General features: G+C 50.2%; 1 protein-coding gene across 2 annotated transcripts in view; it reads left to right on the top strand.

Moving 5' to 3' along the window:
* The window catches only part of COL22A1 (collagen type XXII alpha 1 chain), a 227,815-nt gene extending 212,902 nt beyond the window's left edge, over positions 1-14,913 (top strand). For both annotated transcript variants that reach the window (XM_048287054.1, XM_048287055.1), the window contains exons 61-65: positions 61-240; positions 9,586-9,652; positions 11,433-11,615; positions 11,971-12,048; positions 13,007-14,913. In XM_048287054.1, the coding sequence (XP_048143011.1) occupies positions 61-240; positions 9,586-9,652; positions 11,433-11,615; positions 11,971-12,048; positions 13,007-13,194 (696 nt within the window). In that variant the 3' untranslated portion in view covers positions 13,195-14,913. The remainder of the gene's footprint in view (positions 1-60; positions 241-9,585; positions 9,653-11,432; positions 11,616-11,970; positions 12,049-13,006) is intronic.
* The last annotated feature ends 276 nt before the right edge of the window (positions 14,914-15,189 follow it).

Here is a 15,189-nt window from a genome sequence, read left to right as displayed (position 1 = left end):
CTTTAGAAATCAGAAGTTTGCCTCTTATTTTGTGGTAGTAATGTCATTCTTTTCACTTAGGGCGAGCCTGGTTTCAAAGGTGAAAAAGGCCCTCAAGGAGAAAAGGGACCTCCAGGTGACCCCGGGATACCTGGTCATAAGGGTCATCCAGGACTGATGGGTCCCCATGGACCTCCAGGGGACACTGGGCAAGTTGGACCTCCTGGTCCTCCAGGACAGCCAGGATTTCCAGGACCAAGGGTAAGATTGCCAGAGAAAGGCTTTGTACAGTAATTTTCCTGCCACAGGGATCAGAGAAGTGCCTCAGAGTACATTGAGGCTGACAGAAACTGGAGCAGGAGCGTGTTATAATGGGGAGGCAGCACTTTTAGCTCTTGATACCCATAAAGGAGAGCTATAGCACATCTCAGGGAATCATGGAATCATAGAATGGTTTGGATTAGAAGAAACCTTAAAGACCATTTAGTTCCAACCCCCTGCCATGGGCAGGGGCACCTTCCACTAGACCATGTTGCTCCAAGCTCCATCCAGCCAGGCCTTGGACACTTCCATGGATGGAAGTTGGGGAAGGCTTGTGGGGTTGTTGACTTGCTCTTTCAGGGGAGCTAAGTAATCCAGACCCATGGCCAGTTGCTGACACCTTTTACCCTTAAATGCCTAAATCAGGTCCTGTGGTGGTGGCCATGGCATTAGAGTCCAAAAAGAAATTTTTCTATAAGGGCAGTAATGTGTAGCACTTCATAGAGACGACTAACACCTTCCTTTGCTGCTGGTTGTTGTGAGAGACAAAATGCTGAGCCATGGAAAGGTCACCGCTCTATTCCTGGAAATCCAGGAGTCAGCTCATCAGAATTCATGAAATACTATTTCTGTTTAATATTCTCCCTCTTTTTGTTCCCCCCTTTTGGGAAACAATTTCACTACTGAGAATGCCTGAGGGTGTTGTATGTAGCAGAATGAGAAAAACTACCAATAGCAGTGAAGCCACTGCGCCCATCCTGAGAATGAATTTGAGATATCTCAGAGGAGAATAAACAGAGAATAATCTCTGATGTAAAAGCTGGCTAAATTTTAGACAAAGCATTTCTTTGTGTGTGAAATCAAGTGATGAATATGGAAACTTAATTTAAACAATAGGGTTAAAACTTGAAAAGATAATTTGTAAGCCTTTAAAGTATGCTCCACAATTATGTTTATTTACTGGGATATACACTAACAGCCATCAAAACCAGTTAGTACTTAATGACAAAATTGTTTCTTTTGTCACCAGTGACACATCTTTTTCTCATGCAAAATTTGTGTTGGGAAGGAGGCAGCAAATAGACCAACTCTGTATTTATCAGCAATGTTATTGATTAAAACTGAAATGTCACTTAGCTATTTAATAAAATATCCTTTTCTTAATGAAGAAAAACTTCTGACTCAGAAGAGCTCACTAGGTTTTTGTAAATATAGAGGACACAAACTGCATCTTGTATGTTAAAACAGTGTGAGGGAAAAGCAACACTTTTGCAAGCAGCTCATTCACAAAAGAAGGCAGTCTTTAGGTTGACCAGAAGTATTTTCAAAACTGACAGAAATGCAAAGAATAATTTTAGCCAAAAAAATGAAAAGTGTATTTCAGGTGGAGCATCTCACTTTCTGATTTACAGAGAAAAACATTTGCTCTTGCTGCTTGAAAATGGTTTATTGTTTAAATGTAGCTACATTTTTTCTTTTGAGTTTTTGCAAAGGCAAGAGCCTGGCTACCCTAAAGCCTTTTTTTTTTTTTTATCATTTACTTGGAAAGATGCAATTGAAAAAATTCTTCCACCCATCAAAAATGGTTTCATAATATTTTTAGTTGCATCATCTGGAGTTGTTGTTCACATTACTTTGAGTTTTTACAGCTATTACCACTGTACAACAGCAACAGCACAAAAGAACTAAGAGAAAAGATGAAAGATACTGTGCCTTGGGGGCTGGGTAGGGGGCCAAGGCAAGGCAGCCACATACCCTGTCTCCCTTCAACAGTCTGAAGTCAGGCAAAACCTTGTACTGGTTTGGAAGAATAGGTATCATATGCATAAACTGGCTAAACTGGCTTCTGTTTCCTGAGATAAGGCCCGGTGGAAGGGGATGCATCCAATATGAGTGCTTTTAGCAAGTACAGACAGCCAGCATTAGTACCCTGGGGGCACATGTAAATCTCCCTGTGAGGAAACATGCAATGATGAAAAAGGACATGGGATCTCCACTGTGATCTGGTAGGGCAGAGATGTCTCCTGATGTGATTTCTATTACTTGTCCTATGAGTTCATAGGAAGGAGATTTTCTCAAGGATGGAGATGGAAACAGTGCTGCAACTAGTGCCCTCAGACCAGGCTGCCTGCTTAAACCACCGAAACCATAGTTTACTAGAAGCTGGAAATTGAGGTGCCTTTGATTCCGTCTCCTACAGCACAGTCCTGGAAAAGCCATCAGCCCAGGGCTTGGGCAGGTGCACTCTTTGCTGGCTTAAGAACTGTCGGGATGGCCAGGCCCGGGGAGTTGGGGCATGGTGCCGCATCCACTTGGCGTCTGGTCAGTAGTGGTGTCCCCTGGGCCCAGTCCTTTTCAGTTTCTTTCCTGCTGATGTAGCCAAGGGCATTGAGCGTACCCTCAGTAGTAAATTTGTGACCACACCAAGGTGCGTGGGGGTGTCGATGCCCTGCAGGGTAGGAAGGCTCTGCAGGGGGATGTGGACAGGCTGGCTGGCTGGTGTGAGGCCAGCAGGATGCGGTTCATGAAGAGCAAGGCCTGGGTCCTGCCCTCGTGTCCCAACAAGGCCCTGCAGTGCTCCAGGCTGGGGGCAGAGTGGCTGGAAAGCTGCCCAGCAGGAAAGGCCTGGGAGGTGCTGGCCAACAGCGGCCGAACGTGAGCCTGCGTGTGCCCAGCTGGGCAAGGAGGCCGGTGGCCTCCTGGCCTTCTGTGTCAGTGTTCCGGTTTGGCCAAATTTAGAAATATATCCTCTGAGAGAAGGCACAACCACCCCTCCCCCCACCAGGTTCGGGAAAAAATAAATTTTCCTCGAAGGAAAGTGAAGAAGATAAAACTATTTATTTAACAAACACCTGGGAAAGGAAAATAATGTTAAATGGTAAAATCTTTCACTGTGGAGGAAAAACCTGGGAAAGCGTTAGAGTCCTCCCTTTGGTCTCCTCGGAGCTGGGGCTTGGCCCAGGGCCAGGCCCTCTGTGCCCGGTGGAAAGTCCTCCCGATGTGCTCTGAGGTTGAAAGCAGTCCAGTAGAAAAGGGAGAAAATCCGGAATTCCAGAGAAGGAAAAAAGCAAAGTCCAACTCTCAGTCTCTCTCCAGAGAACGAGAAACTGAAAACAACTGGCCAAAAGCTGACTGGAAAAGCTGCAAGCCGGGTGCTTCCTCACTCCCCTGCCGCAGCTGGGGGGGAAAAAAACCTGCTATCTTCATATGACCTTGAACGAGCTGCAAACTGCTTTGAGAAAGTTTTGCTCAGTTTTTTCCTCTTCCCCCTCTCAGGCTCAGTTTAGAGGCATAGAACGGCATAAAAATTAATTTCTGGGCATAGGCAGCGATATGGGATACACATCATAACGTCACCCCAAGACAGTCAGCAATAGTGTGGCCAGCAGGACCGGGCTGGTGATTGTCCCTCTGTGCTGGGCACTGGGGAGGCCACAGCTCAAGTGCTGTGTGCAGATGTGTGCCCCTGTTCAGATGCAATTAATGAGAGACGCCTCTGCCTGAATTACGGTGCCAAGGGGACAATCCACCAAAGTCAACAACAGGGATTTTATTTTACAATAAATGTGGGGTGGAGAGATAGAAAGGCATAGGAAAGAGGAGGGTCGGAAGCAAAGACAGGGAAGAGGGTGTTTGGGGTGGGGAGGGGAAGATCGGGGGTTGGAGGGTCTGGGAGAAGAGCAGGGCTGGGGTGAGGTGGGGAAGAGATCAAAAAGAAGAGTCCGAGATGCTTGGCTCCAGCAGCATTCCGTCAGTCCTTTGTCACCCCGCGCTTCTCTGCGCTGGGGGTGCCGGTGGTTCTCGTGGAGGTGAGGACTCCTGGGCTTTCATCCGGGGTTAACACCTTTCTGCAGTCTGTGCCGAGGGAAACCAGGGAAACGTTTTCCGATTTGCCAGGTGAAAGGAGGATGGGCTTTCCTTTGCCTGCAATGCAGAGGCCCAAGGAGCATTTCTCAGCTCCTAATGCAGCCTGGGGGCAGGGGGGGATGCACCCCCACAATGCAGCCCTGGCCTAAAGTCAGCTTCTGTGGGGTTTGCCAGGGCAGATCAGCAATCCTTCCTCAGGCGGCTCTCCTGACCAGGCTGCCTGGCAGTCGGCATGGGGGCGAGGGGCTGGGGCCGGCAGCAGGACCCACCTTTGGCAACTGATTGCCTTGGGCACCATCCATCCATCCATCCATCCATGCATGCATCGGTGCCTCCAGTGTTTGTCTCCCTCTCCAGTGCTGGTGCCTCCGGTCGCTGCCGTTGCTCCTGGGAGCTGGGCGTCCTCAGGGTGAGCCGGCATCTTTGGGGATCGTCCTGGTGCTGGCAGTGGGGCTCACTCCTCCAGCTGCGTACTGCGGCATCTGAAAGAGAAGAGCTGGCGCAGAGCCCGCCGGGCCGTCTTGACGATGGAGCGCCATCGCCGTGGGGCCGGGGGCCGCGGGACAGTGGCCATGCCAGCGGGGGGAGAAGGGCCACTGCATGCCAGGGGCTGGGCAGGCAGCAGGCAAGCCCCTGCCGGCGCCCCAGCCCTGCAGGGCTTTTCCTGGGGAGGGGCGGCCTGGGCATGGCCAGCCTCCATGCGTGTTTTGTCGGCCTTATCCACGGGTTCAGCAGGCAAGGCACAAACTGCAAACATCTTTGTGTCTTGGTGCAGTGGTGTGGGGAGAGGCTTGCTGTGCCCCTCGTCACAGGGATGGCTTTCTTTGTCCAGGAAGGAGAGGATGTCTCCAAACAGGTCTCCATGTGTTTGGTCATCATCCTCTTCCTCCAGCTGCTGTGTCTGGATCTGCAGAAGGTCCTTTAACACGTCCTCAGTCCCCATGCAGAGCAGCTTGCCATGTTCAGCTTGCTGTGGTGGCTTACGAATTGCCCTCTCCTCACAGGAGCCTCCAGATGAAGGAGAAGCTGGGAAGCCTGATGTCTCCTCAGGCTGTGATGTGGGGGGAGGCTGGCTTTTCCTCTCATCCCACGGATAACTGTCCAGGGCAGAAGCCACTGGCTCTTCTTTTTCGTCTCGCGGCTGGAGAGACAAGGCGCTCTCTGGCTCGCTGTCCCTCTCTCTTGCCGCTTTTCTGTCAGGGAGCTTTTCTTCCTCCCACTTTTCCAGTAGCTCCTTGACGAGAGCATCACAAGACAGCAATTCATCGGAGACAGGGCACAGGTCGGCCAACAACTGGTCAAGAGACACAAGCTCTGAGGAGCTTTCTGTCTCTCCTGCGGCGTCTTTGGTCACGCTGCAGGTGCTGTGCGGCACCGAGGGACCTGCAGCTGGCTCCAGGGTGGGACTCCATGGATCCCTGATGACGCAGCTGGACGTCATGGGGCCTTCTTTGTCTTCCAGGGAGGAGAAGATGGCTCTAAACTTCTCTTCGTACACTTTGTCTTCCAGCTCCTCCAGCTGCTCTGTCTTTTTACGGAGAAGCTGCATCAAAGCGTCCTCATCCTCTGGGCACAGCTGCTTGCGCCGCGCAGTTTGCTCAGCTGGCCGACGCGTTCCCTGCGCCCCTTGGCGGGCACTCAACCACTTGGAAGTGCTTGAGGTGGACCTGACGGACCCGTTCTCACGCAGATATGGGGCGAGTTCTCTAAACAGGTCATTGCAGGTGTTGCCACCATGCCCCTCCTGCACCTTGATGAGCTCCTCTGTCTCAGAGTGCCCCAAGTGCTTCCAAGCTGGCTGGGTCCCTGTGCGGACCTGCACTTTGTGTGTGGATTGCACCAATGGCAGGCGACGGCCCTGCCTTGCTGCTGACCCTCGCCAGAGCCCTTCAGCAGCAGGGCTGCTGCCCGGGGAAGGTGATTCCCAGGCCCTGTCAGCAGCCATAGTGCCCCATGGAGCAGGTGGCACAAGCTGTCGGTGGCCGCTGGCCATGGGGCCCCCGGACCGTGCTCTGCCTCTGGGAGAAGACCCCGAGGCTGCTGCTGCTGCTGGCAGAGGGGGCAGCTTGACCTTTGCCGAGGCTGCTCTTGGCAGTTTAGGGCTGAGCCGTGTCACTGTCAGTGGAGGGCCATGGAGAGGCGGCAAGTCTGACACGGACAATCTTTGTGGCCGTGTGACTGTGCCGCTGTGGGGCAGCGAGTGCCCGCCCTCCAGGCTGTCCTGTGTGTCAAGTCCTGGGGATCTTCCTGAGGTGACTGGTCTGGGGAACAGTCTGTCCATGTGAAGGGGTGTGACGGTCTTCCAGGTGACCTGTGGTGCCTCCTGTGGCTGCCTCTGGGTCACCTGTGGGAAGCAGGAGGAGGCACAGGATGGAGGTGGCTGTGCAGGAACAGCGTCCCCCACGTGCCGGCCAGCCCGGCCCTGGCCCCGAGGCAGGTGCTGGCCACGGCAGCCAGGCAGGGCTGGGTTCCCAGCTGTGCTCGCTGTCCCTGGGGCATTGCTGTGCCGGGCCCATGCCAGCACTGGCCCATGCCAGCGCTGGCCCCTCCGCAGAGCAAGGCCTGGTGCCAGGCCTGCCTGTCTCTGCCCCAGGGCCTTCCCCGGGTCCCACTGCAGCCTCTCCCTCCATCCCTTTCCCTCACCTGTCGCCACTTGTACAGCAGCGGCTGCCCCTCACAGGGGTGCCTGTGAGCATTCGCCTGCTGCTGATTTGACATCTTGAGGGTGCTTTGCCAAACGCTGGCCACAAGCCCCCAGGGGAGCTGCTGCCTCCTGAGAAGTTGCTGCCTCCAGAGAAGCTGCTGCCTCCTCAGAGAGCTGCTCTCCTGGGAGTGACCGCTGCAGGGACTTGGAGCCCCCAGGGTCACGACACGGACCCACGTCACAATGGCCTCTGGGCATGATGCCACCGCGGGTCACAAAGGCCTGGTGGGCACGGCCGCCCCTTGTCCCAGAGGCCTGGCGATTTCCATGGAGCCGCCCCTGGTCACAAAGGCCTTTGTTAGGCCTTTGCCCCTCAACTTTGCCTCCACTTGTTCTTCTCCCAGTGACCTGCACCTCTCTGTTGTCCCACCTTGTATGTTCCTCCTCTAAACATCCCCAAAGAAGCCCTGTACCATGCCAAAGTGCTTTTCCCACCCAGCCCACCATGTGCCTAAGCTATTGACCCCAACCTCAGGTAGAAAGATCATCAGGAAGGCAAAAAATCTGTTTGAATTTAATCTGGCCACCCCTGTAAAAGACAATTAAAAGTCTTTGTTTAAAAACATTAGGAATGCAGCAGCGCCAAGGCAAATGGCCCTTCTTTAATCAAGGCGGGGGTGAGGGGAATATGGTCACAATGGACGAGGAAAAGGCTGAGGTGCAGAATTCTTTCTTTTCCTCCATCTCCTCCAACAATCAGATGGTTTATCTGGAGGACAAGCAGTCCGCTGAGCTGGCACACAGGGACGGGGAGCAGGCCAGACTCCTGCAATCCCGGAGGGAGTTGTTAGTGACCTATGGAGCCACTTAAACAGTGACAAGTCACTGGGCCTGGCCTGGAGTCTCCCAAGGGTGCTGAGGGAGCCACGGAAGAGGTCGCTAAGCCACTCTCCCGTCCTTTATTATCATCATTCCCGGCCAGTCGGGGAGGTCCCAGATGACTGCAGGTGTCCCACTGTGATGCCCAAGAAGGGCCGGAGGGAGCACGAGGGGAACTGCAGGCCTGTCAGCCTGACCTCGGGGCCCGGCAGGGTTCTGGAGCAGATCGTCGTCAGTGGGATCGCACGGCCCATAGAGGGGAACCGAGGGATCAGGCCCAGCCAGCATGGGTTTAGGAAAGGCAGGTCCTGCCTGAGCAACCTGACGTCCTTTGAGAAGCGCGTGACCCGCCTCAGAGCTGAGGGAAAAGCTGTGGATGGAGTCTCCCTGGACTTGAGCAAAGCCTTTGATTCCGTCTCCCACAGCACAGTCCCGGAAAAGCCATCAGCCCAGGGCTTGGGCAGGTGCACTCTTTGCTGGCTTAAGAACTGTCGGGATGGCCAGGCCTGGGGAGTTGGGGCATGGTGCCGCATCCAGTTGGCGTCCGGTCAGTAGTGGTGTCCCCTGGGCCCAGTCCTTTTCAGTTTCTTTCCTGCTGATGTAGCCAAGGGCATTGAGCGTACCCTCAGTAGTAAATTTGTGACCACACCAAGGTGGATGGGGGTGTCGATGCCCTGCAGGGTAGGAAGGCTCTGCAGGGGGATGTGGACAGGCTGGCTGGCTGGTGTGAGGCCAGCAGGATGCGGTTCATGAAGAGCAAGGCCTGGGTCCTGCCCTCATGTCCCAACAAGGCCCTGCAGTGCTCCAGGCTGGGGGCAGAGTGGCTGGAAAGCTGCCCAGCAGGAAAGGCCCGGGAGGTGCTGGCCAACGGCAGTCAAATGTGAGCTGGCATGTGCCCAGCTGGGCAAGGAGGCCGGTGGCCTCCTGGCCTTCTGTGTCAGCAATAGTGTGGCCAGCAGAACCGGGTTGGTGATTGTCCCTCTGTGCTGTTCACTGGAGAGGCCACACGTCATATCCTGTGTCCAGTTCTGGGCCCCCCAGTTCAGGAAGGACATGAGGTTCTGGAGCAGTTTTAGAGAAGGGAACAGAGATAGTGAAAGGTCTGGAGCACAACTCCTGTGAAGACTGAGCATGCTGGCTTTGTTCAGCTCAGAGGAAAGGAGGCTCAGGGGGGATTTTATTACTCTCTGTAACTGCCTAAGAGGAGGATCTATCTATGTGGGGATCAGTCTCCTCTCCCAGACAACTAATGGTAGGAGAAGAGGACATAGTCTCAATCTGTGCCAGGGAGGTTTAGTTGGACATTAGGAAGAATTTCTTCACGGAAAGGGCAATTAAATATTGGAATGGGCTGCCCAGGGAAGTGGTGGAGTCACTGTCTCTGGAGATGTTTAAGGAAAGACTGGACGTGTCATTCAGTGCCATAGTTTACTTGACATGGTGGTGTTCAGTCAAAGGCTAGATTTTATGATCTCAGAGGTCTTTTCCAGCCTAATTGATTCTGTGATTGTTTTGAATCCCTTTACATTCCTCTTTTAGGCAGACCCTGCAGCCCTGTGTGTGCTGTGGGTGATGACATGGCACCTGCTGAGCCCCTTGTGGAGGGCTTAGTTTGCGCATCATAGAACCACAGAGTGTTTTGGGTTGAAGGGACATTAAATTTCATCTAGTGCCCCCCACCCCCCCCACCATAGGCATTGATGCCACCCACCATATCAGGTTGCTCCAAAGCCCACCCAACTTGCCTTGAACACTTCCCAGGCTGGGGTATCCGCAGTTTCTCAGGGCAAACCATTCCAGTGCCTCGCCACCCTCACAGTAAAGAATTTCTTCCCAACATCTAAATCTTTCCTCTTTCAGTTTAAAACTGTTCCCACTATCTGGGAAGTTCCTATCACCATCTGATCCCTTGGCTGTGATTATCTTGTCTCATCCCTGTGATTCTGACTCTTTAGGGAGAACCCCCATCTCTAGAGACTTTGAGGAGACTCATCCAAGAGGAGTTATCCAAGCAGCTTGATGGTAAGTAATCAGTACCAGGAAGCCAGAAGATGGATCTGAGAGTATGAAAGATGCTTTCCATAGCTATGCTGGCATCTGAACTTCTGCTTAAGGAAGGTAGCATTGCAGCAAGCTTGCTTGGAAGATGTGTAAAAGGAAATGTGCTTTACAATTCCCCAAGCTTCAATGTTCCCAGCAATAGCACAGAAAGTAACCAGAGTAGATTGTAAACTTGCTTTTGAGGTCCCAGCTGGAGAAGAAATATTCCTGATTTTTGTCTGTGACTTGTGATACTCACCTATATAAGAACAGGGGCTGGATGGAATGTGGGCTGCTGTTTCTCTCAAAGTATGTGAGTTACAGACCACTACTGATGCCATTGACAGTGAGATGCAAAGCTGTAGTCCTTCTCACACAGCTCTTGAAGCAGCTGACACACAGGTGCTAACATTTTGCTCCATGCTAAAGATCACAGGTAAATGGAGTGATTATTTCACAGATTTTATTTACACACTCTCAGTCTTCAATATCCACACCAGTCTAAAATAATTTAAAATTTAGGATTAATGAAGAGAAGATAGAAAGAGAAGATCCTCTGTTCTGGAGGATGTTTGTGATGCTGAGTGTGTTTTATGAGCTCTCAAGGTTGTTTTTGTGGTGTAACCCCAGCCAGCAGCCAAGGCCCATGCAGCCACTCACTCACTCCCCTACCAGCGGGACTGGGGAGAGAATCAGAAGGGTAAAAGCTGGAAAACTCATGGGTGGAGATAAAGACAGTTTAATAGGGAAAGCAAAAACTACCCAGAAACAAAGCAAAGCAAGGAATTAATTCCCTGCTTCCCATGGGCAGGCAGGTGTTCAGCCATCTCCAGGAGAGCAGGGCTCCATCACATGTAAAGGCGACTTGGGAAGTCAAACACCATCACTGCAAATGTCCCCCGCCTTCTTTCTTGTTCCCCCACTTTATATACTGAGCATGATGTCACCTGGTCTGGAATATCCCTTTGGTCAGTTTGGGTCACCTACTCTGGCTATGTCTCTTCCCAACCTCCTCTGCACCCTCAACTTCCTTGCCAATGTGGCAGTACAAAAAGCAGAAAAGGCCTTGGCTCTGTGTAGGCCCTGCTCAGCAATAACAAAAACATCTTTGTATTATCAACAAAAATCCAAAACACAGCCCCATACCAGCCATTGTGAAGAAAATAACTCCACCCCAGCCAAACCAGCATGGTTGTTCAGGGTCTTAGCACTGAAATGGCAGGCAGTGTGTGCCTGCCAGGAATTGCAGAATATGCTGTTACAGGGAGCTTAGTTACAGCTTCTGACTTCACAGCCAGAGATGGGTGCATTAGGCTTTAACTCCGTGTGTGACATAGCCTGGAACAAGAAAAGCTTTCTCCCTACAGACCAGCCATGTACTATCTCTGTGTAACAAAAGCAGTAGAAAAAGGCTCTCCTTCTCAGAGCAGCAGTGGTCCCAGTTTAACAGGTATCCACCACCTGCACAACTAAAGGAAGGGACATTTCACATTCTTGGAGGACAAGGAGCAGAGGATGAGAGAAAAGTTTATGATAAAGTATTAAATTTATGAGAAATTTAAAGCTACCAAGAAATGAGATTTAAATAATTTAGAGGTGATTAGGGAGTCACAATCATGGATTATGGTGGGACAACAAATGGGTGTCCCTGGAAAAGTAATCTGTGACAATACTTGGACTTTACTGATCCCCTGGTTCTGGCTCTTCATCTCTTGGAGCATAGTCCTTCTAGTCTAACCAACCCATTTCCCTCTCTTCACAGCAAAGTTGCCCTATATCCTGGCTCAGATACAGCCTGCACAGGTAAAAGCATCCCATGGCAGACCAGGACCTCCTGGTCCCCCTGGGAAGGAAGGACTTCCAGGAAGAACTGGCCCTCCGGGAGAGCCTGGCCGACCTGGACAGACTGGGTCTGAGGGGCCACCTGGACCAGCTGGTCCCAAAGGTGAGTGAAACTTGGTTGTTGAGGCAGTCCAGTAAAAGGATGTGTCCATTCCACTTTGGCATCCACCTTTCCTTTTAGTAGCATATAAACAGTCCTCAAAATGCAGGTGTTGAAAGCGACCTCAGTCTGTTGAATCAGAGGTTTGAATCTGACCAGCAATTGCTGGTATGCTCCACCTCTGGCCAGAACTGGAGTGGGGCAAGTCTTCATTCCCACGTAATGTCCCTTTTCAGAGGACTGGCCACAATTAGGAACTATTTTTACCAAATATATTTGCTTCAGTGTGGATGAAAGACCTATAGTAGTGTTTAGTTCTGTAGACCACGCTCATCAGGTCATATTTTTTTCTTTACAGGAGAAAGAGGAGCAAAGGGTGAGAAGGGAGACACTGGTATTGGCCAGAGAGGGGAAATGGGTCCTCCAGGAATTCCAGGTGTGTTAATCAGAACACCCCACAAAACACACCACTTAGAACCACTACCAGGACACAGGTGTCTGCTGTATTAGAGAGACAATCAGGATGACATAAGTACAATGTACACAGTTTCTGTAGGATGTGGCCCAAAGGGAAGGACTGTATCACTGACATCGTATCTCGCCACCTTTATTTCCTCAGCCTGATGGGTATAATGAACCATCTCAGTTACAGCTAAGTTAGCTGTCCTTTGGGACAAATACAAAGTGAAGCTTTAATTATTAGAGGCACTATGAAGTAAGTGTTTTCTCTGTCCTTGGCAGAGTCTTCTTGTGACCAAGCTGAACCCAGAGTTTCAGGCAGCTTCAGATGTTATAAAAGGTCATACTGAACACCTGTGTCTTGGGGATACAGCTGCTTTGCGGGTACTGACAAAGCAGCAGCAAATATAGTTTGTCTGCAGTCTGAAATTAGGAACCATTGATCAGTTTTGCCTTCATTGCTTTTTTGGGAAAGGAGCTATGGGAAGCCCTCATAACCCCATGGTTTGCATTTGGCAGACTGGCCTTGCATTGCCTTCAAATAACTGTGCACACTATGCTCTGCAACAATGAGTTGTCTCCCCAAGCTGGCTCTTGCCTCCAGCTTTCCCATCCTCACCTCCTCTCTGTGAGGACTGTATGTCATTAGTTGTCTCATGCAGCTTCACAACTTCAGTGTGGAGATAGAGGAAGAGCAGCCATAGCAGAGCCAAGCATCCTGAGGCTGCCATAGGGAATAGAAATCTTTATTTCCGAGGAGACGCTCTGGTTATATCCTTGAGATACATCTTGGCCAAATCCAAATCTGTAGAAGCTGCTGTCTGCATCCCAGTTTGGCAGCAAAGCCATTTCCTGTGACATTACACTGCTGAGTACTGCACCCTGGGGGTGTCACTCTGGTGTCACTCACCAAGGGCATTTTGTTTCTATTTCAGGCCTCCCAGGGGAGCCTGGTTATGCCAAAGATGGGATGCCAGGACCTCCCGGCCCTCAAGGTGAAGCCGGTGTGCCGGGTCTGGCAGGTCCCCAGGGACCCCCAGGAGCCAGTGGACAGTGTGACCCCTCTCAGTGCGCTTACTATGCAAGCCTGGCTGCCCGGCCCTCCAACGTCAAAGGGCCGTAGCGTGCAGGGAGCACCCCCAGACTTGTTTTGAAAACTTGAATTCCTCACACCTGCCAAGAGCTCTCCAATGTTTTCAGCTGTGTTTCTTTTGCGGGAGGCCTTCTAAAGCCAACGAATGCTGCCGGTCGGTCAGATTATTTTTATGACTTATAATTATTATTATTATTATTATTATCTTTGATGTGATATGTGAACTTTTTTGTTTTGTTTTGTTTTCTCTTACATCAGGGCATATTAAAATGTTAAAAATAAGTGGGTTTTTTTCCTCTTTTGAAGAGCATATAATAGTAATGCATTGTGTGATTGTTTATGCAAAACCATTCCAATGCCAAATTTTTCATCTGTTATCTGATTAATTCTTTCCAAAGCTTTATCCCTCACCCTTTCAACTGAAATCAAATCCTGCAGCCTGGGGCATTAACTGTGACACACAGGCACAGGATTGTTGGTGCTATTTGCCATCCACATGGAGGGGGAAGATAAAGCTATGCCAAAGCTGGAAAAGGGGTCTTCAGTATATCCAACTCCCAGTGGACAGACAATATGGAACAGCTAGTGTGTGCTTTCCAGAAGATCCCTGTTAAATTTAATAAATGAATCAATATTCTATAGGAGCTACTTTTTTATGGAGTCATGTGGGATCTCCTGAAGAGATGACACAGATGATCTAAACCTCCTTGCTACTCTCTGTACTCAGAGAGTTTGGTTCTAAGAAATGGAACTTATTTCCCTCTGTCAGGGAAATGCCTCTGCCAAAATCTTCAAGGTTATCCTCTGTCATGTCAAGGATACCAAATCCCCTGTGCACTGTCAGCACATGCACAGCTCCCCTACCATTGCTTCACCCAAATATCAGCCAGAGCAGCATAGAAAGTCCCCTGGTATTAAAAACTCAGGAAGCGAACTGTGACCCAATTCACTATTTTGGTTGATCCACTATGACAATAATTTGGCAAGTTGTGTTACTTAGAAGGCTGGTGCATAGTGCAGGCTGTTCTAGGCGGATTTTGATCTTTGATGAAGGATCAGAACAAAGAGATGTTCAGAAACATGGGGGAAATTGTGTTTGAGAGTGAAAGCAACAAGCCAGACAGTGGCCCTTTCTCCCTATCAGCTAATTGCCAAAATCAACCCGAGAATGAAAATACAAAGTAAAAAGGGGATGGAGTTTGAAAAGACCTTCACAATAGGTCATTTGTGAGCTTAACCCTCTGACCAAGCCATGCCCACCCACTAAGTGCAGATCTGAGAAGTGATCAGGCCTTGGGTATGTGCCAGCCAGCAAAGCAGCTGCATTTTCAAACCTCTTCTGCACAAAGCAGTTTGTAGTGAGAGATGGGAGTAATGGACCTGACACAGGCACTAAGTGCTGAATGTGTTTGGGAATCTCATCTGTTCTTTTGGAGACAGAAAAGAGGCACCCTGCCCTGCTAACACATTCACCATATGGCATGGTGCTTCCAAACTGGCCAACCCAAGCAGAAGCCACAGCTGTCGATAACCAGTCCAGAATCAGACCCTGAGGCTAAAGCCCAGAGATAAGCATTTGCCAGCATTGGAGTCTTTTTTTCCCACTAGCAGATAAAATTTGCCTCTGCTTTACTGAAAAATGAAATTAAATAACAAGTACAAATGTGAGGGTTAAACAAAGTCTTTACTGTGTAGCTCTCAATGGTGCTATTTTTGCTATTTCCTATGCAAATAAACTCTTTGATTTGATTTTACTGTGTTGCTTGCTATGGAAAGACCAATCAAAGTGAAAATATCATGAAGTGAAAAGCTTACCACTTTTAAGTAACTCTCAATGGTATATCTGTTATTGTACTGCATCTTGGGTCAGCTTGCTGGATTTTAGTATTAAGCAATTATGTTAGTCACATATTTAACTGAAACATTTTTTCTAGTCCAGGCTGAGTGAGATTTCATCCCTCCAGTGGTGAGGCAGAACAGGGTCTGTATTTGAGAGCACTTCCTAACGTGGGATGAGATATTTTT

This window comes from Corvus hawaiiensis, chromosome 26, assembly GCF_020740725.1.
Source record: "Corvus hawaiiensis isolate bCorHaw1 chromosome 26, bCorHaw1.pri.cur, whole genome shotgun sequence".
Taxonomy (NCBI): domain Eukaryota; kingdom Metazoa; phylum Chordata; class Aves; order Passeriformes; family Corvidae; genus Corvus; species Corvus hawaiiensis.
Note: the sequence above shows the minus strand (reverse complement) of the source record. Positions and strands in the feature narration are given on the sequence as shown.